Raw genomic sequence first — 26,425 nt, 5'->3', positions numbered from 1 at the left:
TATGAAAACGAAAATGAACCAAAAATAATAATAATAATAATGAGATTTGATTTTTTCCACACTACAATTTAGAATCATCATCATAGGTTAAACAAAGAAACATTTGCTTCACCAAGATCCTCATATCAGAAAGTGATAAAAATAACACAAATAATGGTAATTTAATCAAAAGAAAGAAATTTTGGGTATCAACAACTAACTATGCTTTAGACCTTCTCACCCGCGATTGAAGTTTGGTGATTGTTTTTGGGAAGCAAATGAGCGTGGCGTTCTTTGCCGCCGGGTTTTGAAGACGCATTCCCGTACCAAATCATGCCCACTATGGCTATGATCATCCCAATCACCACATGAAGGTTCAACCCTTCTCTCCCAAAAAATATGAACCCCAAAATCAAAACCAGTATGGTTTTCATATGCCCAAGTACTTGGAACGAGACCGCTGTGAATCGCCCGATGCAGATGAACTGGCTCAGATTCGTGCCTACCGCAATTGTGCACGATAGGAGTATGAACACCTGTGCCGCTAAAACACTCAGTCACCCAACAACAAAAAACCACTACTTTGTACCATCGTGCACACAGATTGTAATTGAAGTTAATGAAATAACTGTATATGAAGTGAAGTACACTCACCGTAGATGGTAGATCATATTTAAAAGCGTCCACTCTCTTGTCAGTCAACCAGTAATCCAAAAACGGGCCCAATACTAGCAAAGATCCAGCCTGGATAGGTGCGGTATGTCCCAGCAGATTGAAGGAGCTTAACGAGTATTTCCTTTGAAGGTAATGAACGTACTGTATTGCACATAAAAAGTCAGATTCGGAACAAGGCAGTTCATTCAAAATTAAGAAAAGGTGTTTCTTTTGCAAGAATCCATGTAACGATTGAACGCTTCATTAAAGTTGAGGGATGGAAAAATTACGTATTGCTGAAGAGAGGTGGTCCATACTGCAATGAAAGCAGCAAGAAAACCTTTGGCGTTAACACTCACATCAGTAACAGTGCAGACAGCAACACCCAGAAGAACCACCAAAATACTGAGTTTTGTGTCTCTTGAATATCGAATCTTATCAAACACAACTTCAAATAAGCATGATACAGGGATCATACTCAACTTTGCGATCTGACATTAACAAAATACAACTCAGCATAGATATTTCAAGATCAGAACGGGAGGGAGACCGAAATGAATATTATTATTACCTGGTAGAATCCCACTGAGTTCCACATAAGACTGACGTTCATCCCGACAATAGAGAAGTTAGCAAAGAGGACAAATTTCATAAGTTCTGAAGTGGGTAGATGGGATGGTTGGATGTAGCCCAGCCACCTAAGAACAAGGGTCATCAAGGTGGTAGTAACGAAATGCAATCCAGTCAACGTTGTTGCTGCAAGTAGAAATATGAATATCTAGTCTAGTCTAGTAACCGGATGAATTTTTAAGAAAATATGTTGGCAGAAGAAGATACCAAAAGTGAAACCATATGTGGCCATTAACGCTTTGTTGACTATGATGATCCCCACGGAAGTGACTATGTTGAACATCCATGCTGCAGCATCTACTGCCGCCTTTTTATCAGCCTTACTTGATGGAGGCATTTTCAGTATCGTTGATCCCGCATCCAATTTCTTGTTTGTTTTGTCACAGATATTTTTTTTTCTGAAAAAATATATCAGATTTTGAAGAAAGGTTAGCATTCATTCATATTAGTTTACAAAGTTAAGAAGAGGAATCAAGAAAGAAAGAAAGAAAAGAATTGATGCAGGCAGCAGCTAGAAGGAGGAGAGGCGGCTACAATTAACATTGGGTGGGGGGGGGGGGGGGGTTGGTTCTGTCCATAAATGTCTATGGTAACAATAACGGATGACTGTAATCATCGCACACAGGGCATAAACATACCTGGCTATAATCTATCAGCAGCATCAACTATATAATAATAATAATAATAATAAATTTAAAGGGGAAATATGAATGAAGCAAGCACTGAAAACCTAGTGTCTGTGAAATTAAAAAATCCTCTTTGAAAATCTTATTAATGATTGATGAAGGATAATTAATTATTAATAAAGAATGAATGATACTAAAATAAATAAATCTCTAGTGAGCAAGCAAAGCAAAGCAACAAATGCGGCTAATGGAAACACCTAATAATACCTAAAAATCCTTAAGCAGGCTATCTTTATTTCAAGTGCAACTTCAACTTGAGTTGAATAACAATAGAAAATGAATGAATGAAATTGGAAGAAGAAGAAGAAGAAGAATAGGTAATCAGATCCGCAATCAAATGAGATGGAGGAGAATACATGAATTGAAATGATGAGCAAACAGAAAATTCAGATCTATAATTGTTGTTTGATAAGGAGGAGGAGGAGTAAGTAGCGTACCTAAATCAATCCAATCGAATCGAATCGAATCGAAATAGATGAATCTGGATCTCCTCCTCACTGCTTGCTGTGTGTGTGTGAGGATTGAATGTTGATGTGACTTGAATGAAATATGTTTCGGCTGTCTGTTGTGTCATTGATTGCATACAATACAAGGATGCTTCTCATTTTACTCAAATTTTATTTTAGTTTTTTAGATAGAAATTACAGTCACACTTTTGCTTCTTTTCACCTACATTTTTTTAGAATGAACAACCATCTTTTATTAATAAAAACAAAATAATTATCAATTATAAAGCCTAGTTTTGCTTGAAATTTCATCAACTTTACTTCAATCCATGATAGACAGCATTCAATTTGGGAAAATAGGGGGGGGGGGGGGTTATGGAACCGAGCAAATAACGCTTCAGAATCCATAAGGAGGTTCAACGATTTGGTAAAACTATAATTTTTGTTTCATTTATAGAAATTTTTATATTAATAATTCTATCTAAACAAGTTATGTGTATTTATGCAACCTCCACCGTCATTGTCATCATCATCGTCATCACAACTCTATGTTTCTGTTGTTAATTATCATCCAAGCCCTATATTATTCTCAGACCTCCGCACTTCGGTGGCAATCGCCACACCATGTTTCTACCTTTGTTCCCCTCTATAGAGAGAGTCCTCCTCAACCTTTGGCAACGCGACATCTCAGCGTCACCTTTTGAACTCCGATGTTCCTCGTTTTTGTTAATTATTGTGGTTTCTTTTGAGTCTTTAGTATTATGCTCCCGCATCCCCTATCTCTTAAAGGCTCTGCGCTCCCGCATTCTGATTGATCATGTGCAATGTTGTAATCCTGTTGTTCCTTTATCCCCCGCTCCGCAGCTGCTGGAGACTTAGATTTTGAGCCTTTTGCGGTACTGATTGATGTTATGGGGGATTACTTGGGTTGGTCGGGCTGTTTGTTTGCGAAGGCCGAAGGACTTAAAAATAAGTTCCTAACCAGGCTACTAAGTGCCAAACTCTCCTCTATAATAAGGGTGGGGTATCCGAATCGACCTCCAAAACTGATTCCGGATATCGTGATCTTGGATCCAGGTCTAGGTACTTTTTCTAATTCAGATTCTCTTGGGTACAATACCGAAGCTAAGTATAAGTAGATGAAAACAGCTTGACCAAGAGTTGCTAGAGCGGATTATTCAGCTAAGTCAGTAAAGCCGGAAAAGCCTTGCTCTAAAGGAGCTTGGGGTGAAACCCTTCTATAAAGGGGAGTTTTGTTTGGCAGATCGACTTATAGTTGCTTCGGATGTAGCATTTGATGGGGATCTTTCAGCAGCGGGAAGTTATTTGAATTTTATTATATTAAATAAATAGGTGATCCGCGAACTCTTCTGCTGCTGCTGCAAGACCGAAATTTTAGGTTTTATTCGAAGTTCATATTTTGAGTCTTGGATGTGCACCCAGGGGAAAGGGCTAAAGCCAATCATTCCGAAGGAGTCTTGTTTCCATTCCCAAGTGTTGGAGTAGGATACTTTGTAGCGCCCAAGGGAATTGGATAAGGAGAAAGTCTCTTACTTTCAAGGTTATGAGCGGGTGAAGGATGTGATCCGGGGCCGGGGCTGGTCACAGATATCACCTATCGTTGCTGAGGAACTACTCTCCTCAGGTATTAGCATTAGCAACCCCCGCTGAAAGAATGAATGCCCGCTCATATAGATTCTATTTCGTGCTTTGCTATAACCTTCCTCGCTCATTTGACTTTTCTTTGGCCTAGTGGGCATGAAAAAGAAGACTGGAAGAGGTATCAACACCCACATTCATCAATAAGAGTAGGAGTCATATAGGTATCACCAGTTATTGTCACACCCCGGCCGCGTATAACATGCAACCGCGGCGGAAACGCCGGGGAGTGTTGGGACAGAATTTAATTGTTTCATAACCATGGAAATTAAAGTTACATTTTATTTATTAAACAATCGTAATACACTGTCTTAAACAGGAAAACAAAGAGTTCGTGACATAATTAAACTAGTCTATCTTCATTTTTAGTCTCTAAGGCACAGGTCCGCCCTAGTGTCATGATCATCATCCTATGGAACAGCTCCTGAAAACACATGTGAAAGTAGGTACGTCAGCATAAAAAATGCCTGTGAGATACATAGGTTTTGTGAAAATGGGATTCATGACTTGAGTTTAAAGAAAATGTTTAATAACAGTCAGTCATGAACCTTGTAATTTGTTTTGCTTTTGTAAATCTTATGAAAAACGATAAAATCAGATGATGTGTATAGATAAATGTAAGGTTAAACGAATAACCAAGTAAACTGAGTTGAATTTGTTTGTAAAGCAATGCCTTGTAAAAAGTATGTTATTTGTATAAAACGTAATATGTCTAAACTGAAATGATTTAGATAACGCTACGATATGTAATATTATACAAACATTTATATATAGGAAGTACCAGCGGCGTATCCACCATGATTGTATCATATTACATACGCCACGTTACTCAAACCATTTACCCAAACCAACCACCATGTAAATTGTTCATGTATAAACCAATTGTCAAGTGTTATTGTGCAAACCATATCGAAATGTCTATGTTCGATGTAAACCACAAAATGTGTATATCAATGTCTAAATGTTTATGTTTAATGTTGATCATGTAATGTGTACTCAAAATATATCATGTATGGCAAGCGAAATGTATCAACTAGACCATATGTAAAGTGCACAAAAACAAGGTATTGAAGTAAAACATGGTTTAAATCAACGTTATGTTTTGTGGGACAAATGCATGCTATACTGATACAGACATTTATGCGGTATTGTGAAATATGCATACATCCAAGCCTTGAGACTGTGGCGATAAACCCTTAAACAAATTAAAGGTTTATCTAAGTTATGTATATCGAATTCGGTCATTCCTTCCAATCCAAACAAACCCAGGATTTCAGGAACGGGAGTTGTCAATTCCTATGGTACCACTACCTATTAACGAACGGCGTAGCTAATGTTAATGAATTTATTGTTCCATGTTAAACAAACCAAATGTCATACCAAAATGAAGGCATGTGATGTAAGCAATTGTACTAAGTATGCACACAATGGGCATAAATAGCATGAAATGTAATGTGAAACAATGTACTAAGTACGCACACAATGGGCATACATAGCATGAAATGTAATGTAAAATAATGTACTAAGTACGCACACAATGGGCATACATAGCATGAAATGTAATGTAAAACAATGTACCAAGTACGCACACAATGGGCGTACATAGCATGAAATGTAATGAAATCATGTACTATAATGTACTAATGAACATAGCCGGTATATGATGTGAAAACATGGAAAGCATGAAAGTAACAAGTAGGCACATGTGTTTCACCCCAAAACAGTTTAGAAAACAGTAAAAGATGGGGTTCAATGTACTCACCTGAGATTGCTTTGAATTCCTTGTGTAATAATCACACAATGCTAGAGATCACGGAATATCAAACGGCACCTAATAGGTAGCTATGTTAATATACCGGACCAAAATCGGAAGGACGGATAGTATGCGGGTTCGTAAACCAAACGAGTATGGAGACTCGTGTAATATGGTTTAACAAAGCCTACATACTAAAATGAAACATAACCTAAGTGCTTGCGACCCATTACGACCCGTTTAGGTAGCTTATGCTACCTTAACGCGTCGTTCGCGTAGAACGCGTTTGGAACGCCTAACATCGTGGCCATAAGGTATAACCTCGGAAGGTTATAGCTATGGTCACCTAATGTGTTTGGTCGGATCCTAATGATTGACCAAATGGGTCGGGTTTGAAAGTATAAGCGATGGTTTAGATCGCTTACCTTACGACCCTATATAAGCACTATACTAAAAGTGACGAGCTAAGCATGTTAGAACATGCTTAACTAAGTTTAGAAAACAGGTTTGGCATCAAAACAAACGGCTTTGATGCTCACGAGTAGTTTGGTTACAAAATACGCAAGAATGCGCATTTTGGCCGAAACTACGACTCGTCACTGAGCCTAGATAACGTGGTAATCAGTAGGTATAGTCGCCATGGACTATAACCATCGTGATCATGCTCACGTTATGAAGTTCCAATGAACTTCGTGTTGACCATAGGCTGCTCAACGCAGAAAGTCAAACAAAACGTTGACTTTCGGACTCGAAAAGCGAATAAAAGAACGAAAGAACACTTACGAAAGGTCCCCGAATGCTAATCTAGATCAAAATGGCTCAGGTATGAAACAAAGGTTCCAACTTAGAGATTTAGATCAAATTTTTGTGGGTTTTAACCAAAAGGGGGGGGGGGGGTATTTATAGGAAAAGTAAAGCCGTTAGGATCGTTTCTTGAATATCGTGCCACGATCCAAGCCGTACACTTGTCAAGATGTTGTGGTGGCTTAATGTGACCTTAACTCTACTGATTGTGAAAGGGCATTGCCCTTTGGAGTGTTTGAAAGGCCAAGTTTTGCAAGAAAACAAAGTTTCTGCAACTGTAGGGGCCATGCGGCCCGCATCAGGATCAGAAAAAACTCAGGCTGGCCGCCTGGGCATGTCTGATCTGCACATACTTTCAGAAATGGCAGTTTTGGTCCCTGTTGCATGTTTAAGCCATTTCCGACACTTCTAAGGCCCATAAAGCAAATTTTAAGGCCCTAAAATGATGCCTAAACATTGTGGACATGAAACATGCTCAAAAATATGTCGGATGTTGGTTCGTTTGGCCGTACGATCGCGATGTTCGGTTAATTACGACGGAATGCGCATAAGCGCGAAAAATGATCCAAATGACGCGACGAATGGATTTTTCTCATGCCAATCACTAAGGCATAATATAAGGATGCTTACATAAATTTTTGGATGTCCGGATGTATTCAGAACGTAAGTTATGCGCGAAAGTGCAAACTTGTGCACTTTTTGACACTTTTAGTCCCTCAATGATCCAAAAGTTTGTTTTAGCATACCAAACCCCTCAAAGCCTATTTCTAAGCTATGTAAAGGATATTTATGGTATGTTTAACTTATGGACATGTTCCGGAATGTTCGTTACAGTTCAAATTGGCATACTTTTGCAGTTTGTCAAGTTTAGTCCCTGTAAGCGAATTAACTTGTTTTTGCCATACCAAAGCCTTCAAAACTTATTTCTAAGTTATGTAAAGGTTATTTAAGGTATGTTGAGTATATGTTGATGTTCCGGAGTATTTGTCGCATTAAACTGAGTATGTTTACGTACCAGTTTGCGTATAATTCTCCAGAAGGCGATGTAGAGTTTGAAATTAAACAAAAGTCAAAACATGAAAAATGTAAAACACAACCAAACAAACATTGGGATCAAATAACATTGTTTTATTGATAACTGAACTGTTCACAATGATTACAAGCACAAATGTTACAGTCTCCCCTACTTGTGGAAATTTCGTCCCGAAATTTATTTAGAGGAAACTCGTGGAAAAAGATGCGGATATTTCGCCTTCATTTGATCTTCACGTTCCTAAGTAAACTCGGGTCCACGTTTAGATTCCCAGCGAACCTTGACCAAAGGAATGCGCTTGCGTTTTAGCCACTTGACTTCACGTTCCATGATTTCCACCGGTTTCTCAACAAATTTCAGTCTTTTATCAACACGAATTTCGTCAAGCGGTATGTGGAGGTTCTCATCAGCTAAACACCTTTTGAGATTGGACACGTGAAAGGTTGGATGAACATTTCCAAGTTCAGAAGGTAACTCAAGTCTGTAGGCTACCTTACCGATTCTTTCGACGATCTTGAATTGTCCAACGTATCTTGGTGCAAGTTTTCCTTTCTTTCCAAATCTGATCACACCTTTCCAAGGTGAGACCTTAAGTAATACACGATCACCGACTTGAAAATCCAAGGGCTTGCGTTTTAGGTCCGCGTAACTCTTTTGACGGCTTCTAGCTGTCTGAAGGTTATCACGAACTTTCTTAACCTTATCAGTTGTCTCTAAAATGAGGGCAGGTCCAGTAAGTTGAGCCTCGCCAATCTCATTCCAGCAGACTGGTGAACGACATTTTCGACCATAGAGAGCCTCGAAAGGAGCCATGTTAATGCTGGAGTGATAACTGTTGTTGTAGGAGAATTCAATCAACGGAAGATGTGAATCCCAACTACCACCAAAATCGATCACACAAGCTCTAAGCATATCCTCCAGTGTCTGGATTGTTCTTTCAGATTGACCATCCGTTTGCGGATGATAAGCTGTGCTCAGATTGAGTTGGGACCCCATAGCAGATTGCATGGTTCTCCAAAAATGAGAAGTGAAACGAGCATCTCTATCAGAAATGATGTTCAAAGGAACACCATGTCGAGCTACAATTTCATCCACGTAGATTTGAGCAAGTTTGTTACCCGAAAAATCCTCACGGATTGGCAAGAAATGCACTGACTTGGTAAGACGATCAACAACTACCCAGATGGCATCGTGACCTTTCTTTGTGCGCGGGAGTTTAGTAATGAGATCCATAGTAATGTTTTCCCATTTCCAAACTGGGATCTCTGGTTGTTCCAATAAACTCGTACTTTAGACCTATCTTGTAACGCTACGTGCTTATGTGAAACATACTATTTAATGATTGTTATGACTTTGTGCATTGTATTAAGTAATATGTGTGTGTATGTAATCGGGCCCAATCCGAACCGCACAATACCCATTCAACCGCACAAGCCCGTTTGGGCCGTATTGTTTATGCTCGGATCATGGGGCAGCCCATTGAGGGTTCGGCCCACTTCCCCTTTTGCGAATACTCATACCCATTAGGTGGGTTTTGACTCTCATAATTGGTAAAACCACAAAACACATATCAACCCTAATCACCTCTCTCTCTCGGTTTCCCTTGGAACGGAACGGCAGCCCTTACCCGAAGTCACCCACCTCGTGCAAGGCTAATCTACTCGGCTCTTTGGTTAGTAATTCTTGATTGTTTTTGCTATGTTTTGACGACATATTTTATGTGGTGAACTAGGGTTTCATGCTAGCAGAATTATGATTATACTTGGAACACATAAACCGAATTGATTCATATAAGATTTTGGGCAATTAACGATTGATATGGTTGCATGTTGTTGATATGATCTAGGTCTGAATGTACACCACTGAAATCATGATTCTCGGTTATAGGTGGGACTGTTATGGTAGTTGATATTGTTTTGGCATGATAGATTGTATGTTAGCCTGAAAATCCGATTGATTGCTTGTTGTGATAGCCATTGTTCATGTTTGTTATATTAGGGTTTATACGAATTGATGAATAAAATCCTTGATTTGATCGAGTATGGGGTAAATTGCAAACTGTTAGTATTAATTGATTGAGGGCTTCCTGCATTGAAATGATGATGATTGTTATGATATTTAGAGTCCATATTAATTGATGATTTATTTATTTGATCGAATAATTGAGTATGCATGAAACTGTTATCTTGTTGATTGGTCAAATAAAAGGAAACTTGGTAATTGATTTCAAGATAATAGTCGTGTAACCGATTTCCATAATAACCGGATAATAAAACTAGTCGCACAAGACATCTTGGTCGCACAAGATGTCTTCAGTCGCACAATTCAAACCAGTCGCACAATTCAAACCAGTCGCACAATCCAAACCAGTCGCACAAGCGGACCAGTCACACAAGTGGTTCAGTCGCACAAGGTCATTCGGGTCACACAAGACGTGTGGGCCCGAATGCCTGGGCCGCACATGGTTGTGTTTAATGTCTTGACTGTTATGTGTTACGTGTAATGATCTGGCATGTTAGTCGAATATCTTGGAATGTAAACTTGTAATATGAACCCGTGAACGTGCTAAACATCTAATATGTGTCACTTGATGAGTACATGTAGTGCAATGTGATAATTGTGTGAAAATAAGACATATGTTACTGTTGGACTTCATGAACGACTGTTGCAACTTATATGATGATGTATGTAAATTACTTGTGCAATGTGAATGTAGAATACGTGATTCATGTGTATACGGAACTGATAGTTATCGGTAATCACTTTAGGATATGGTTGATCAACGTGAAACAAAGTGATAAAACATACCGAGCAAATCTCAGGTGAGTTCATTGCATTTTCTCAAGCATGCGTCCCGGTGGTTTGGGACAACTGGTAAACATTTGGAAGGGAAACTTTGGGTAAACAACTTAATCGGTTTTGGGTATTGAACATGGAATCTATTATCGGATTGCCTGGAGGGCAATGGGGGTAATTAGTTGATAGCGCTATTAGGTGGGAAACCTCACACCGGGCCGTAAGGACGGGGGTGAACTAATTATCTGGGTTTCACTATGGTTGTTAAGAGGCACACTCCTCGGTTACGTAAGGGCGTTTTCCCTAGGGTAACTAGCGTGAACAACATAGTGGGTTGCTAAGAGGCACACTCCTCGGTTACGTAAGGGCGTAGTCCCTAGGGTAACTAACATGAGCAACATCGTAACACAACATTGAATCGCAATAACATATATCTGGTAACACAACACGTAAGCAACACTTTGAACTCACCAGCGTAGTCTGACACACTTGTTTGCATGCTTGTAGGTCGTTAACATTTGGAACATGGACTTGCTATCTGGGAGTGCTGGAGTGGTCATGGATCGAGGCTCTTGGATTAACTTACATTGGACACATTGGTTTTAAGTATTATTATGAAACAATTGCTAAACAACTTATTACATGCTTCCGCTACACGACTTTTGAGAATTAATATCATGTTGACATTTCATTTTGGTAATTAATGTCATGACTTATTTAAATATTTATTATTGGTTCAATGTGATTGGTGGCTCGAACTCTGATGCGTAACACGCCCCGCGGGGTTTCCGCAGGTGGAATTTTGGGGGTGTTACACAGCCTTAACCTTAAGACAAGTAAGGCATTTGGATACGTATAAGGCAATGTCTTTCTTCATACCAGGCCACCAATACTGAATACGAAGATCCTTATACATCTTATCTGAGCCAGGATGAATAGAATAACGAGACTTATGGGCTTCATCCATAAGCAAGGTACGAAGATCATCTTGGCTTGGGACCCGCAAACGGTCCATGAAGTAATACGATCCATTGTCCTTCAGTTCTAGAGCAGGAGTTATGTGATAAGGAAATTCCTTATCCATCAAGCCTTGTGAAACACAAGATTGTTGAGCCTGAGAAATTCGGGCTTGGATATCGGATTGAGCTTGAATAACAGATTGGACACGAACAAAATGAAGCTTAGTACGTTCCTTGCGACTCAAAGCATCGGCCACGACATTCGCCTTACCAGGATGGTAGCGAATCTCGCAGTCGTAGTCGTTTAGAAGTTCAACCCAGCGTCGCTGTCTCATGTTAAGTTCTTTCTGATTGAAGATGTGCTGAAGACTTTTGTGGTCTGTGAAAACCACACATTTTGTACCGTACAAATAGTGTCTCCAGATTTTGAGAGCGAAGACAACTGCACCCAACTCAAGATCATGAGTGGTGTAGTTCTTCTCATGTATCTTCAATTGCCTTGATGCGTATGCTATGACTTTGTTTCTTTGCATCAGGACGCAGCCAAGACCTAATTTATATACATCGCAATAAACGACGAAATCATCATTGCCCTCAGGCAAGGTTAGGACAGGCGCGTCGCAAAGTTTTTGTTTCAAAGTCAGAAACGCTTCCTCTTGCTTGAATCCCCAATCAAATGGCTTGTTCTTCTGAGTTAGAGCAGTTAAAGGAACTGCAATCTTTGAGAAGTTTTCTATGAAGCGGCGATAATATCCCGCTAGACCAAGAAAAGAACGAACTTCAGTAGGAGTAGTAGGTGTATCCCAATCCTTAATCGCACTGATCTTGGAAGGATCTACATGAATACCTTGTTCGTCGACAATGTGTCCTAAGAATTGAACCTCTTTAAGCCAGAATTCACACTTGGAGAATTTGGCGAAAAGCTGCTCTTTCTTTAGGAGTTCCAACGTAAGACGAAGGTGTTGCTCATGATCAGCTCGCGTCTTAGAATATATCAAAATGTCATCGATGAAAACGATGATGAACTTATCCAAATAAGGTTTGCAGACCCTATTCATCAAGTCCATGAAAACAGCATGAGCATTAGTCAAACCGAATGGCATGACTGTGAACTCATAATGTCCATAGCGAGTGCGGAACGCTGTCTTGGGAATATCTTCTTCATGCACACGGAGTTGATGATATCCAGATCGCAGATCAATCTTTGAAAAATAAGAAGCGCCTTGCAATTGATCAAAGAGATCATCAATGCGAGGTAGGGGATATCGATTCTTGATGGTAAGCTTGTTAAGCTCACGATAGTCGATACACATCCTAAAAGATCCATCCTTCTTCTTGACAAAAAGAACGGGAGCACCCCAAGGTGAAAAGCTAGGACGAATAAAACCTTTGTCAGAGAGCTCCTGAAGCTGCTTAGATAACTCTTGCATCTCAGACGGTGCAAGACGATATGGAGCTCTGGCAATGGGATTTGCACCAGGTACGAGATCAATACGGAACTCGACTTGGCGTGCTGGGGGTAGACCAGGTAACTCTTCAGGGAAAACTTCAGAATAATCCCGAACGACAGGAATATCTGAAATAGACTTACCTTTGCCTTTATCTGCTGTAACATGTGCTAAGAAAGCCACATAGTTCTTCCGTAGATACTTCCGTGCTTTAAAACAAGACATAAGTTTGAGACCACCGGCAGGCTTCTCACCACGAACCTGTAGGATCTCGCCTGTCGACAGCGGCACACGAACAATCTTCTCAGAACAAACTATCTCTGCGCGATGCTTAGATAACCAATCCATACCCACTATAATGTCGAAGCTTCCAAGTTGCATAGGCGTGAGGTCAATAGGAAAAATATGGTCGTTAAGGTTCAACTGACAGTTGCGTAGAACAGAATTAAGAACAATGGGTTCACCACTGGCAACCTCTACTGTCAAAGGTTTACCTAGTTTCGTTCTAGACACACGAAGCATTGGCTCAAAAGACAATAACACAAAACTCTTGTCGGCACCCGAATCAAAAAGAACAGATGCAGGTTGATTATTAATAAAGAACGTACCGTTTACCACTTCATTGTCTGCTTGTGCCTCTTGAGCATTCATGTTGAAGACTCGCCCTCGAGCCTGAGCCTGATTCTGGTTTGCATTCTGGTTCTGGTTGGCTAGTCTTGGGCACCGGTTTCTGTAATGGGTCAGATCCCCACAGTTATAACAAGCACCTGGTGGGTATTGTGGTCGTGCAGCTTGACCCTGTTGAGCAACTTATTGAGCAGGGTTCTGAACTGCGCGATTTTGAGCAAACCGACAAACATCGGCAAGATGACCTGACTTCCAACAGTTAGTACAGAAACGGCACTGATGTTGTGGCTGATGGTGACTGTTGCATCGATTGCACAAAGGTGCACTTCCTGAATAGGGCTTCTTTGCTGGAGGCTGTGCGGGTTGGTTGGGAGCTGCCTGGTTAGCTTGGGCAGTGACAGCATAGTTCTGGGAAGCCTTACGCTTCTTTGCCCTTTTCGATGAACCAGAATCCTTTCCATTCTTGTTTTGACCTTTCTTGCTATCTTCCTTGTCAGACGACTGTTTCTTGCCCTTGTCACCCTTCCTGTGTAATTTATTCTTCCGAATCTGCGACTCAGTCAATGTCGCTGATAACTCGATTGCCTGACGGAGTGTGGTAGGGTTGCTACCAGTGATAATGTCTTGTACCGAGTCAGGCAGGCCGTCGATGTACCTTTCGATAGCCTTGTCGAGTGGGGCGACCATAGTCGGGCAAAGCAGACTCATCTCCTCAAACCTATCAGTATATGCCCTGTGCTCGCCACTATCTTGTTTCAAATCATCAAACTCATTCTCCAACGCTCGTTGTTCATGACGAGGACAAAACTCCCTCATCATAAGAGCTCTTAGTTCAGCCCATGTCTGTGCTAGAGCAACATCTGCACCACGGTCTCTCATTACCCCATTCCACCATGTAAGAGCCCTCTTCTGAAACACGCTCAAAGAAAACTCGACCTTGCGATTATCCGGACACTGCACGTGGCGAAAAGTATTCTCGATGCTCTCGAACCATTGAAGAAGCCTAGTTGCTCCGTCAGAACCACTAAACTTGAGTGGTTTAGCCGAATTAAAATTCTTGAAATTGCATGTACCATTGTTGTTGTTGTTGGCTTGGTTCCATTGAGCAAAGAGATTTGGGAATTGGGCAGCCATCTGCTGTGCGATAATTTCTGCCAGCTCGGCAGTTGCTATCTGGTGTTCGCGTCGAGGAGGCATTCTAAAAGAGGAAAACATGAAAGGAAACGAGTGAGATGATTGGATGAAGAGAATGAGATGAAACAGAATCAACAAAAGTAAAGATGGTGGTTACGCATTGCAAAGCAAACAAGCGACACGAAATGTCTAGTCAAAGTAAGTGGGTCAAAAATAATGTATCGCGAAGACATGTTCGCCTATAAGTGAACACTCACCCCAAGAGTTCCCAGGTAAGAGTGACTGGTCCGATTATGTGGATTTGTACGAACACTCTAGCCTTAGACAGAAAACCCAGGGTATAGGCATTCACACTTCCAGTTCGCACGTGTTTACACTATTTAAGCCCAAAACTTCGACGAGATTTTGAAAATTCAAAAGGGTTCAAAACCATATAACAGAGGGTTCAAAACCTAGTAATCAATCATCCTAGAACAGATGATTAATTTTCAAAGCGGATTCGGAACCGAAGTTCCCGTTGTGGTTATCACCTAAGGATAGGTGAAGTGCATGTTTTATAATCTAAACACAAGATAACTTGTGTTAGGGTCCTAGAAAGTTATAGTCTAGGTCAAAGCATTACTAATAACCTAATTCCCTATAACCATTGGCTCTGATACCAACTCTTCTGTCACACCCCGGCCACGTATAACATGCAACCGCGGCGGAAACGCCGGGGAGTGTTGGGACAGAATTTAATTGTTTCATAACCATGGAAATTAAAGTTACATTTTATTTATTAAACAAGCGTGATACACTGTCTTAAATAGGAAAACAAAGAGTTCGTGACATAATTAAACTAGTCTATCTTCATTTTTAGTCTCTAAGGCACAGGTCCGCCCTAGTGTCATGATCATCATCCTATGGAACAGCTCCTGAAAACAAATGTTAAAGTAGGTACGTCAGCATAAAAAATGCCTGTGAGATACATAGGTTTTGTGAAAATGGGATTCATGACTTGAGTTTAAAGAAAATGTTTAATAACAATCAGTCATGAACCTTGTAATTTGTTTTGTTTTTGTAAATCGTATGAAAAACGATAAAATCAGATGATGTGTATAGATAAATGTAAGGTTAAACGAATAACCAAGTAAACTGAGTTGAATTTGTTTGTAAAGCAATGCCTTGTAAAAAGTATGTTATTTGTATAAAACGTAATATGTCTAAACTGAAATGATTTAGATAACGCTACGATATGTAATATTATACAAACATTTATATATAGGAAGTACCAGCGGCGTATCCACCATGATTGTATCATATTACATACGCCACGTTACTCAAACCATTTACCCAAACCAACCACCATGTAAATTGTTCATGTATAAACCAATTGTCAAGTGTTATTGTGCAAACCATATCGAAATGTCTATGTTCGATGTAAACCACCAAATGTGTATATCAATGTCTAAATGTTTATGTTTAATGTTGATCATGTAATGTGTACTCAAAATATATCATGTATGGCAAGCGAAATGTATCAACTAGACCATATGTAAAGTGCACAAAAACAAGGTATTGAAGTAAAACATGGTTTAAATCAACGTTATGTTTTGTGGGACAAATGCATGCTATACTGATACAGACATTTATGCGGTATTGTGAAATATGCATACATCTAAGCCTTGAGACTGTGGCGATAAACCCTTAAACAAATTAAAGGTTTATCTAAGTTATGTATATCGAATTCGGTCATTCCTTCCAATCCAAACAAACCCAGGATTTCAGGAACGGGAGTTGTCAATTCCTATGGTACCACTACCTACTAACGAACGGCGTAGCTAATGTTAATGAATGTATTGTTCCATGTTAAACAAACCAAATGTCATACCAAAATGAAGGCATGTGATGTAAGCAATTGTACTAAGTATGCACACAATGGGCATAAATAACATGAAATGTAATGTGAAACAATGTACTAAGTACGCACACAATGGGCATACATAGCATGAAATGTAATGTAAAACAATGTACTAAGTACGCACACAATGGGCATACATAGCATGAAATGTAATGTAAAACAATGTACTAAGTACGCACACAATAGGCATACATAGCATGAAATGTAATGTAAAACAATGTACTAAGTACGCACACAATGGGCATACATAGCATGAAATGCAATGAAATCATGTACTATAATGTACTAATGAACATAGCCGGTATATGATGTGAAAACATGGAAAGCATGAAAGTAACAAGTAGGCACATGTATTTCACCCCAAAACAGTTTAGAAAACAGTAAAAGATGGGGTTCAATGTACTCACCTGAGATTGCTTTGAATTCCTTGTGTAATAATCACACAATGCTAGAGATCACGGAATATCAAACGGCACCTAATAGGTAGCTATGTTAATATACCGGACCAAAATCGGAAGGATCGGATAGTATGCGGGTTCGTAAACCAAACGAGTATGGAGACTCGTGTAATATGGTTTAACAAAGCCTACATACTAAAATGAAACCTAACCTAAGTGCTTGCGACCCATTACGACCCGTTTAGGTAGCTTATGCTACCTTAACGCGTCGTTCGCGTAGAACGCGTTTGGAACGCCTAACATCGTGGCCATAAGGTATAACCTCGGAAGGTTATAGCTATGGTCACCTAATGTGTTTGGTCGGATCCTAATGATTGACCAAATGGGTCGGGTTCGAAAGTATAAACGATGGTTTAGATCGCTTACCTTACGACCCTATATAAGCACTATACTAAAAGTGACGAGCTAAGCATGTTAGAACATGCTTAACTAAGTTTAGAAAACAGGTTTGGCATCAAAACAAACGGCTTTGATGCTCATGAGTAGTTTGGTTACAAAATACGCAAGAATGCGCATTTTGGCCGAAACTACGACTCGTCACTGAGCCTAGATAACGTGGTAATCAGTAGGTATAGTCGCCATGGACTATAACCATCGTGATCACGCTCACGTTATGAAGTTCCAATGAACTTCGTGTTGACCATAGGCTGCTCAACGCAGAAAGTCAAACAAAACGTTGACTTTCGGACTCGAAAAGCGAATAAAAGAACGAAAGAACACTTACGAAAGGTCCCCGAATGCTAATCTAGATCAAAATGGCTCAGGTATGAAACAAAGGTTCCAACTTAGAGATTTAGATCAAATTTTTGTGGGTTTTAACCAAAAGGGGGGGGTATTTATAGGAAAAGTAAAGCCGTTAGGATCGTTTCTTGAATATCGTGCCACGATCCAAGCCGTACACTTGTCAAGATGTTGTGGTGGCTTAATGTGACCTTAACTCTACTGATTGTGAAAGGGCATTGCCCTTTGGAGTGTTTGAAAGGCCAAGTTTTGCAAGAAAACAAAGTTTCTGCAACTGTAGGGGCCATGCGGCCCGCATCAGGATCAGAAAAAACTCAGGCGGGCCGCCTGGGCATGTCTGATCTGCACATACTTTCAGAAATGGCAGTTTTGGTCCCTGTTGCATGTTTAAGCCATTTCCGACACTTCTAAGGCCCATAAAGCAAATTTTAAGGCCCTAAAATGATGCCTAAACATTGTGGACATGAAACATGCTCAAAAATATGTCGAATGTTGGTTCGTTTGGCCGCACGATCGCGATGTTCGGTTAATTACGACGGAATGCGCATAAGCGCGAAAAATGATCCAAATGACGCGACGAATGGATTTTTCTCATGCCAATCACTAAGGTATAATATAAGGATGCTTACATAAATTTTTGGATGTCCGGATGTATTCAGAACGTATGTTATGCGCGAAAGTGCAAACTTGTGCAACACTTTTAGTCCCTGAATGATCCAAAAGTTTGTTTTAGCATACCAAACCCCTCAAAGCCTATTTCTAAGTTATGTAAAGGATATTTATGGTATGTTTAACTTATGGACATGTTCCGTAATGTTCGTTACAGTTCAAATTGGCATACTTTTGCAGTTTGTCAAGTTTAGTCCCTGTAAGCGAATTAACTTGTTTTTGCCATACCAAAGCCTTCAAAACTTATTTATAAGTTATGTAAAGGTTATTTAAGGTATGTTGAGTATATGTTGATGTTCCGGAGTATTTTTCGCATTAAACTGAGTATGTTTACGTACCAGTTTGCGTATAATTCTCCAGAAGGCGATGTAGAGTTTGAAATTGAACAAAAGTCAAAACATGAAAAATGTAAAACACAACCAAACAAACATTGGGATCAAATAACATTGTTTTATTGATAACTGAACTGTTCACAATGATTACAAGCACAAATGTTATAGTTATGAGAGTAATAAAGGATTATTATTATTATGTAACGATTGAAAGAACTGTAACTGACAACGCAATAATTTTTTATTATCACCATCACCATTATAATTATTTTTATTATAACTTGAGTGCTTTTGCTGAGATGCAGACTCGGACTCAGGCACCTAGCCCGCTTGAGCAATTTTCCATTCTCCCATTGATTCCTATGAATATAGGAAACTTGTATTTCTCATTCACAAATTCATCTTTGTTTATGCTGCTAACTCTCAGTTTGGTCCTACTTCTGATTCATTTTGTTACTAAAAAAGGAGGAGGAAACTTAGTACCAAATGCTTGGCAATCCTTGGTAGAGCCTATTTATGATTTCGTGCTGAACCTGGTAAACGAACAAATAGGGGGTCTTTCAGGAAATGTTAAACAAAAGTTTTTCCCTTGCATCTTGGTCACTTTTACTTTTTTGTTATTTTGTAATCTTCAGGGTGTGATACCTTATAGCTTCACAGTTACAAGTCATTTTCTCATTACTTTAGGTCTCTCATTTTCTATTTTTATTGGCATTACTATAGTGGGATTTCAAAGAAACGGGCTTCATTTTTTAAGCTTCTTATTACCCGCTGGAGTCCCACTACCATTAGCACCTTTTTTAGTACTCCTTGAGCTAATTTCTTATTGTTTTCGCGCATTAAGCTTAGGAATACGTTTATTTGCTAATATGATGGCCGGTCATAGTTTAGTAAAGATTTTAAGTGGGTTCGCTTGGACTATGCTATGTATGAATGATCTTTTGTATTTTATAGGGGATCTTGGTCCTTTATTTATAGTTCTTGCATTAACCGGTCTGGAATTAGGTGTAGCTATATTACAAGCTTATGTTTTTACGATCTTAATCTGTATTTACTTGAATGATGCTATAAATCTCCATTAAAGTGGTTATTTATTTATAATTGAACAAAAGCGAGTCTGAATGGGTATACCTAGTCATGGAGCATTCCGAGTATTTGCTTTAGGGATCGTTCCTGCGCATCTGCTTCCTTTATAGCAGTTATTGCTCTGGTTCCAGAAGGTATAGCTCTTGCCTCGGCTTCGCCTTGGAAATCAGAGACTGTTCCAATTTCCTACTGAGATAGGCAAGCGGAGGAAGAACTAGACGTATCTTGCTAGGCAAGACAACTTAGAATGGATAGCTTCGCTAGGTGCCGCGCTATCTGCTGCTGCTGGGTTGAGGAAAGACTCATCTCATTTTTCGTCTGATCGTCTGCGTCTTGTGCCTAGCTTCCTACGAGCGGAGGAAAAGAAAAGCCTTTTTTCAAGTAAGTCAGGGAAGGAAGAAACTTCACTGCTCGGTAATGGTGACCGAAGTTATGATCGGCAATCTGGAAGGTGGAGGATGTTGAAGATGGTGGTTGTTTTGGGTGGGTCCCACAAAGATGGTTGGATGGGGCTAATTGGGTGATGGGGTTAGGTAGGGATGATTAACTAACTTTATATATATATCTAAATGTTTTAATTATTTATTTAAGTAGTTGGGGTAATTTAATAATTTCACTCCAACTTCATCGGAAAAGCTAATGGCCATCTAGTCAGGAGCTATTCGAGTAACATGTGAGAATACCACAAGGAACAAACATGTAATTTTGGAAAGTTAGATACCAAAGATGAAAAAATAACAAACCACAAGGACCATCTAGACAATTTACTCTTTTTATAATCAGGAAAACAAGCTCTATAAATACTAGAATTCATTGTATAGACAATAGAAACCTAGAGGGGGGAGGGGGGTGAATTTATTTTCTTTGATTAGCCACTAATTTGAATAGTTTAAGTTTGTTGAAACCTAATAATGGTAATAATAGTAGCAGTAGCAGTAACAGTATATCGTTCAAATAATAATAATAATAATAATAATAATAATAATAATAATAATAATAATAATAATAATAATAATAATAATAATAGACAATGAATACAAAGAGTTAAGGGTAAGGAAGATACAATAAACAAGAAAAAAATGATGGAGGAGGCTTGTATTTATAGGCAAGATACAACAATAAAAAAAAGACAATCCGACCAAACCACGGTTGATCCCACGGTCCATGGATCGACCGTGGAACAACCAGTTTTTGTTTTTAATTTGTTTTGAATCGTGGACATTGTTTAACAACTATAATATGCCTCTGATACCTTTTCCACACTCATACCTTTGATTTTTTACCTTTTAAAGCAGCCGCTTAACATCTATTAAGAAATATGTTTATATGGCGGTTTAGAAAAATTGACTTATGACATAGGGTTTTTCAACCTTCTATGGTTTGTCCTTAGTCATCACATTTCCTTTTGAAGAAGCTACGTTGATACTTGTTTTTATCCATCCATTGAAGCTTCCTTAGCTTTGAGAAAAGTGATGGACTTAACTTTGCTTGATGAAGGTGTTTCACTAACATTTTTAAAACTTAATCCACTTTTGTCATTTTATGGTTTTTGTGCTTTTAGTATGTCATCCAAAATCTCACTACTTTTATTAAAAGTGTGCATATTATGTTGGAAAGCTTTCATTCTTTCTTTAATATTTTCATTTTCCGTTTTGAAATCATTTGATTCTTGAAGTAGAATTTCCACAAGAGCTTTTACTTCTAAATTTTCTTTTTCAAGTTTCATAATTACTACTTTTCAAAACCTGATTTTCACTTGATTGCATTTCAAGAGCTTTTACCTTTTCTTTCAAGGATTTATTTTTTTGATAAATTTGGAACTAAGATCACATAAAACATCATATTGAAATTTTAGTTCATCATAGTTATTTTTAACATCATTATCAGTAGTCAAAAGTACCTCATTTGTCATGTTAGCCATTAGATAAGTTTCACCTTTGGTTTCTGTGACAACCCTTGTCTAGCCATGTTATTATCCATACGATTAAATTACGTGCAATCATTTATGTGAATATATAGACTTAGTTTAGTGTTAACTAGGCCATACAATGTGTTGTATATGCATGACTAGGCACGATTTATAGTATGTCCGGTAAAGAATGCTACCACCAACGAACACATTAGTGCTAATTCAAGTTAAAACGATCGACACGCGGTCTAAAATAACAAACAATGGTGATATACAAATTACAAAACGACAAAACCCTAATTTACGAACACTTGAAATGAGAGACAAGTGATCCCATTTATAGGCTGTGGGCGGTGAGGGTGCACGACCGTGCATTTGTACGTGCACAATCATGCATGTCCTTTTTGTCGGGAGAATCTTCAGAACCTGGTACTTTGGTGTCAGACTCAGGTACAAGCACGCCCATGCTTGGACTATGCACGACCGTGCATAGGGACAAGTGTTTAGATAGGATCTTCAGTTGTGTCTGGCTGTCGTACTTGTGTTTCTTTTTGTCTTTTCTGTTTTGTCTCTTTTGTGACATAGTCAAACACAGTCGTGCCTCTTCATCTATTGTCTTTTTCTTTGCTTTTTTAAGGCTAGCTTGAGGCTAAATGGGCACGCCAACATTGTGCATGACCATGCCTAGGCTGCATATTGCTGTTTCTCTTCCCTTTTTGTGGTTTCTTTTACATCATTTTGTTTTGGAAGCCAAAAAAAATGCAATTATAGAAACTAAACGATTTAGGTAGTATTTCCTCATGATAAAACATCAAACGTACATAAAAATTAGGGTAAATATGCATATAAAATACGTATAACTGATGACACATCAATACCCCAATCATGCAAGGCTGTTTCAGTCTGCCAGAAGAAGACTGTTTATTTTTTAACCTCTGCAAGCTGCTGAACATCATACAAATTCTAATTACCATTTTAACACGATGAATATCATAATCAAACAACATAACAGGCATGCGTAACACCAAAATTAACAAATCATCTTCAATAGCAGCAAATTCAGCAATCAATTAGCAAACAAATCGTTGAACAACTGGTGTGTATTTTATCAAACAGTTGGTGATCACTATACTACCACTGTTCTAAACATTCAAACAATGTTCTCAAACTCATCATTATTATCATCATATACACAATCCCATTTGCAGAAAGATCACACCAATATACTAAAGAGTAAAAACACTTTTTTTCATCAATTTATTTCAATTTTGTGTAACACCCCGAAAATATAAATCTTTATATAAGAATATAAGGATTTCATAAACAAGAAATAAACATGTAGAAACTTTAACCTAGTTAAAGTTTACAAGTCTTGAAAATAACTTACACTTAGTTAAAACTCTTGTATTTAAAAAGAAATGGCAATTAAGGGACTAATCTTGCCAAGAATCAAAAGTTAAATTGTTAATTGTAACAAAATTAAACCAAACACACCAAATTAGTGTGTCTGGTCGATAGAAGCAAGGCAAGGGGCGACCCCCATTGTTCCAAAACCCTAACATCACCATTTCTTGCAAATTGAAGGCTCAAATCCTAACCAAAACAAAATCCGAGCTTAGAATCGTGTTCCTCATCGCGAGAGGGTTAAGAGGTATGTAAAATTTTGTGAGAATTCACTACTTGAAATTCTCATGAATCTAGCAAATCTGAAATTTTGTTGATGCATGATAGTAATTAGTTAGATTAAAGATGATATAGTGTCTAGGATTAAAACTGACGAGGTGTGACCCGCGTCGCTCACCCGACCCGGTTACAACCTTTTATATTTACATAAATACCCAGAATTATTCTAGAACCTTCCATATCTATAAGGAAGGTGCATAACTAAATCTCCCACTTTTCGGGAAGATCATGTAAATCTCCACCTTATCGGAGCACATCCTAAAATAAGGGAAACCCTAATTGAGAACCTATAAATAAAGACAAATGCGTAAGGTACGATCATCTAATTCCCATACACTTTTCCCTTCATATACTTCTCCAAAAGAACGAATACTTATTCTCACGCCGGAGGGTGGTTACAGGAATAACCCCATTCCTGTAACGAGTCCTAACGGTGTTTCTGTTTTGCAGCCACACGTTCGGGTCATTGATCGTTGAAGTTTCCAGAGTTGTTAAGGTCAGTGTTTCTTCATTGGCGCCATCCGTGGGACCGAGCAAGAACAACAAAGAGCTTCATGGCAAGTGATCAGAACATGGCTGGTCAAAGAGCGACGAATGATAATCTGACGCTAGGGGCGGGAGGCGTAACCGCCCCAGTATCATCACCGGCCGTTACCAGATCGTTAGATTTGGAGTTCGAGGCGGAGGGGCCACCACCAGGGTTTGGTAACGTTACCACCGTCTCTTCCCAGGCCGTGGTTACAAACCCTTACTTTTACATGCCCTCACAAACACAACCCGGAAGGGTGGAGGGAGCAGGCAGCGGCACCTCAGCCCCAGGGGCTGCTATTTCTTCACAGACTTCGCGTCTTTTCTCCACCCCAGTCATCACCTCGGCGAGTCCTAGCATCTTAGCACCTGGAACCAACACTCCCCAATACTACCAACCGTTGATCTCCAGCCCAATGCCACCGTTGTATTCAGCCGCACTCACGGCAGCATTGTCCACCCCGCCTCATCAGCCGGTCATCATGCCAACGGGAGTAATGAATGCCCCTGTCACGCCAGGCAATCAGATGTATTTCCCGGGATATTGCTACGCGCCCCCTTTCGGGTACTTACCCTCATACGGGGGAACAGCCTATCCCCCTCAGGGAATGACACAAGGGATGTCACAGTCGCCCTACGCGGCTTACATGCCGCCGTGGTGGAACTTTCCGAGTCCACAACCAATGTATACTCAGGCGTCAACTGAACCCGTACACGACAGGGAAAACGCGGTCCGACCCCGGTTTACTCCTTTTGAAAACTCCGGTCCAGGAACAGGTCCCGCCCCGGGTGCAAACAACCCACCGGCACAAACAGTGAACTTAGAAGAGGACGAGTTAACCAAGCCATACAAGCCAGTAGATGCAACATTCCGATCTAAATTTACACGCCGTATCGCCGAAGCCCCTATTAAGGAAAAACCAAAGATGCCCCAAACAGTCGGCAAGTACGACGGCCTCACCGACCCGGATGATCACCTTAATCTATTTAAGAGTGCGGGTGAGGTGGCTTGTTGGCCCATGCCCCTTTGGTGCAAAATGTTCGTACAAACCTTAGTAGGAGCAGCGCGAGTATGGTGGGACAGCTTACCCACAGGCGAGATAGACAGTTTCGAGGATCTGGAATCAAAGTTTATCCTACAGTTCAGTCAACAGCGCCGACATACGAAAGATAGGAATGAATTACTCCATATCCGTCGTCGAGACAACGAAACGGTAGAGAATTTTATCATCAGGTTCAATAAAGAAAGCCTGGCGATACCAGGTGTCACTAACGATTTGGCATGCGGAGCTTTCCTCCAGGGGGTTAATGATGACGAATTACTAAGAACGTTGCATGGAAGGGACGGGGTACCCCCGACCATAGACGAGATACTGCGGATTGCCAAAGTATACGTTATACAAGAAAAAGCGGTAGCGGCCAGCCACGCGGCTAACAGAAAGAAAGAAGCCTTGAAGAACCAAGAAGAAAAAGACAATCGGGGGTCTAAAAGTAAACACAGGGGAGACCGATATCAGCGGAACGACAGAGACTCGCGTTACGATAAGCATCGGAGCTCATACTCAAGAAATGAAACGTCAAAACCCCGTTCTGAATATCCCAATCTAAGCAAGACCCCGGCAGAAATTCTGGCCTCGGAAAACCTCAGGCTCAACCCACCAAAGCCGCTGAAAGATAACCCGAACAAGGATACGAGCAAGTACTGCGAATACCACAAGGGAAGTGGACACGACACCAACGATTGTTTCCAGCTTAAAAAACAAATCGAGTACTTCGTAAAGTCAGGAAAGTTGGCACATCTGGTGCGAGATATCAAGCAGGGTCCGCCGGTGGTCAAGGAGGAAAATGACAAGGCGGCAGGAAAAAGGCCGCGAGAGTTAAACATGGTCCATGCTGGTATAGGAAGAGGGGCTAAACGGAGTTTCTCCACCCTCGAGCCTTGGATGTTGGCAACAATGACCATCGAACCACGAATGGAAGATTTGCATCTTACCACGGACGCCCTGATCGTTTCCGCGGCAGTAGGAGATTACCGAATGAGGCGAATTTTGGTTGACACCGGAAGCTCAGAGGATATCATATACGAGCACTGTTTCGATAGAATGCAACCGGAGGATAAAAAGCTGCTCGAATCGGTACATGCTCCCATTAAGGGTTTTACAGGGGAAAAGGTGGATCCCATTGGTCAAATCACCTTCCCGGTAACCTTCGGGCAAGCACCCAAGGAAAGAACAATACTACTAACTTTCCTCGTGGTCCGCGCCGAGTCATATCACAATGTAATCATCGGAAGGTTCACTTTGGGGAAGTTAGACGCCATAGTCTCCACGGCAAGAGGTTTTATGAAGTTCCCAACACCGCAAGGTATTGCCACGGTGTTTCGAGATAGAGTTGGAGAAGTATTGGACACCAAACGATGCCGTCAAGGCCCCGCAGGGGTTACAGGGCCAGAGAGGTGGGTACTGAGCACACGCCACCCGGATCAAATGGTCACCATCGGCGATACTCTGT

General features: G+C 40.0%; 2 protein-coding genes across 2 annotated transcripts; one reads left to right on the top strand and one right to left on the bottom strand.

Moving 5' to 3' along the window:
- Positions 1-20: 20 nt before the first annotated feature.
- LOC110889057 (UDP-rhamnose/UDP-galactose transporter 6) lies at positions 21-2,531 on the bottom strand. The gene is made up of 6 exons (XM_022136553.2): positions 2,387-2,531; positions 1,471-1,661; positions 1,205-1,389; positions 924-1,124; positions 634-795; positions 21-515 (listed from the first exon to the last, which is right to left on the bottom strand). Exons 2-6 carry the CDS (start codon positions 1,598-1,600, stop codon positions 207-209), a joined length of 987 nt encoding a protein of 328 aa, XP_021992245.1. The 5' UTR covers positions 1,601-1,661; positions 2,387-2,531; the 3' UTR covers positions 21-206.
- Positions 2,532-18,878: 16,347 nt separating this feature from the next.
- LOC118483836 (ATP synthase subunit a-like) lies at positions 18,879-20,242 on the top strand. Its single transcript, XM_035979458.1, has one exon. The coding sequence runs from the start codon at positions 18,879-18,881 to the stop codon at positions 19,788-19,790; it is 912 nt and encodes a 303-aa protein (XP_035835351.1). The 3' UTR covers positions 19,791-20,242.
- The last annotated feature ends 6,183 nt before the right edge of the window (positions 20,243-26,425 follow it).

The sequence above is a fragment of the Helianthus annuus genome, chromosome 11 (assembly GCF_002127325.2).
Source record: "Helianthus annuus cultivar XRQ/B chromosome 11, HanXRQr2.0-SUNRISE, whole genome shotgun sequence".
NCBI lineage: Eukaryota > Viridiplantae > Streptophyta > Magnoliopsida > Asterales > Asteraceae > Helianthus > Helianthus annuus.
Note: the sequence above shows the minus strand (reverse complement) of the source record. Positions and strands in the feature narration are given on the sequence as shown.

Bases quoted from the DNA above. Each gene is read 5' to 3' on its own strand.
- LOC110889057 (XM_022136553.2), bottom strand. From the start codon at position 1,600: ATGCCTCCATCAAGTAAGGCTGATAAAAAGGCGGCAGTAGATGCTGCA. The intron at 1,390-1,470 runs GTATCTTCTTCT...TTCTACTTGCAG, and splicing joins CACATATGGTTTCACTTTTG to CAACAACGTTGACTGGATTG. The intron at 796-923 runs GTAATTTTTCCA...TGTGCAATACAG, and splicing joins CCACCTCTCTTCAGCAATAC to TACGTTCATTACCTTCAAAG.
- LOC118483836 (XM_035979458.1), top strand. From the start codon at position 18,879: ATGAGAGTAATAAAGGATTATTATTATTATGTAACGATTGAAAGAACT.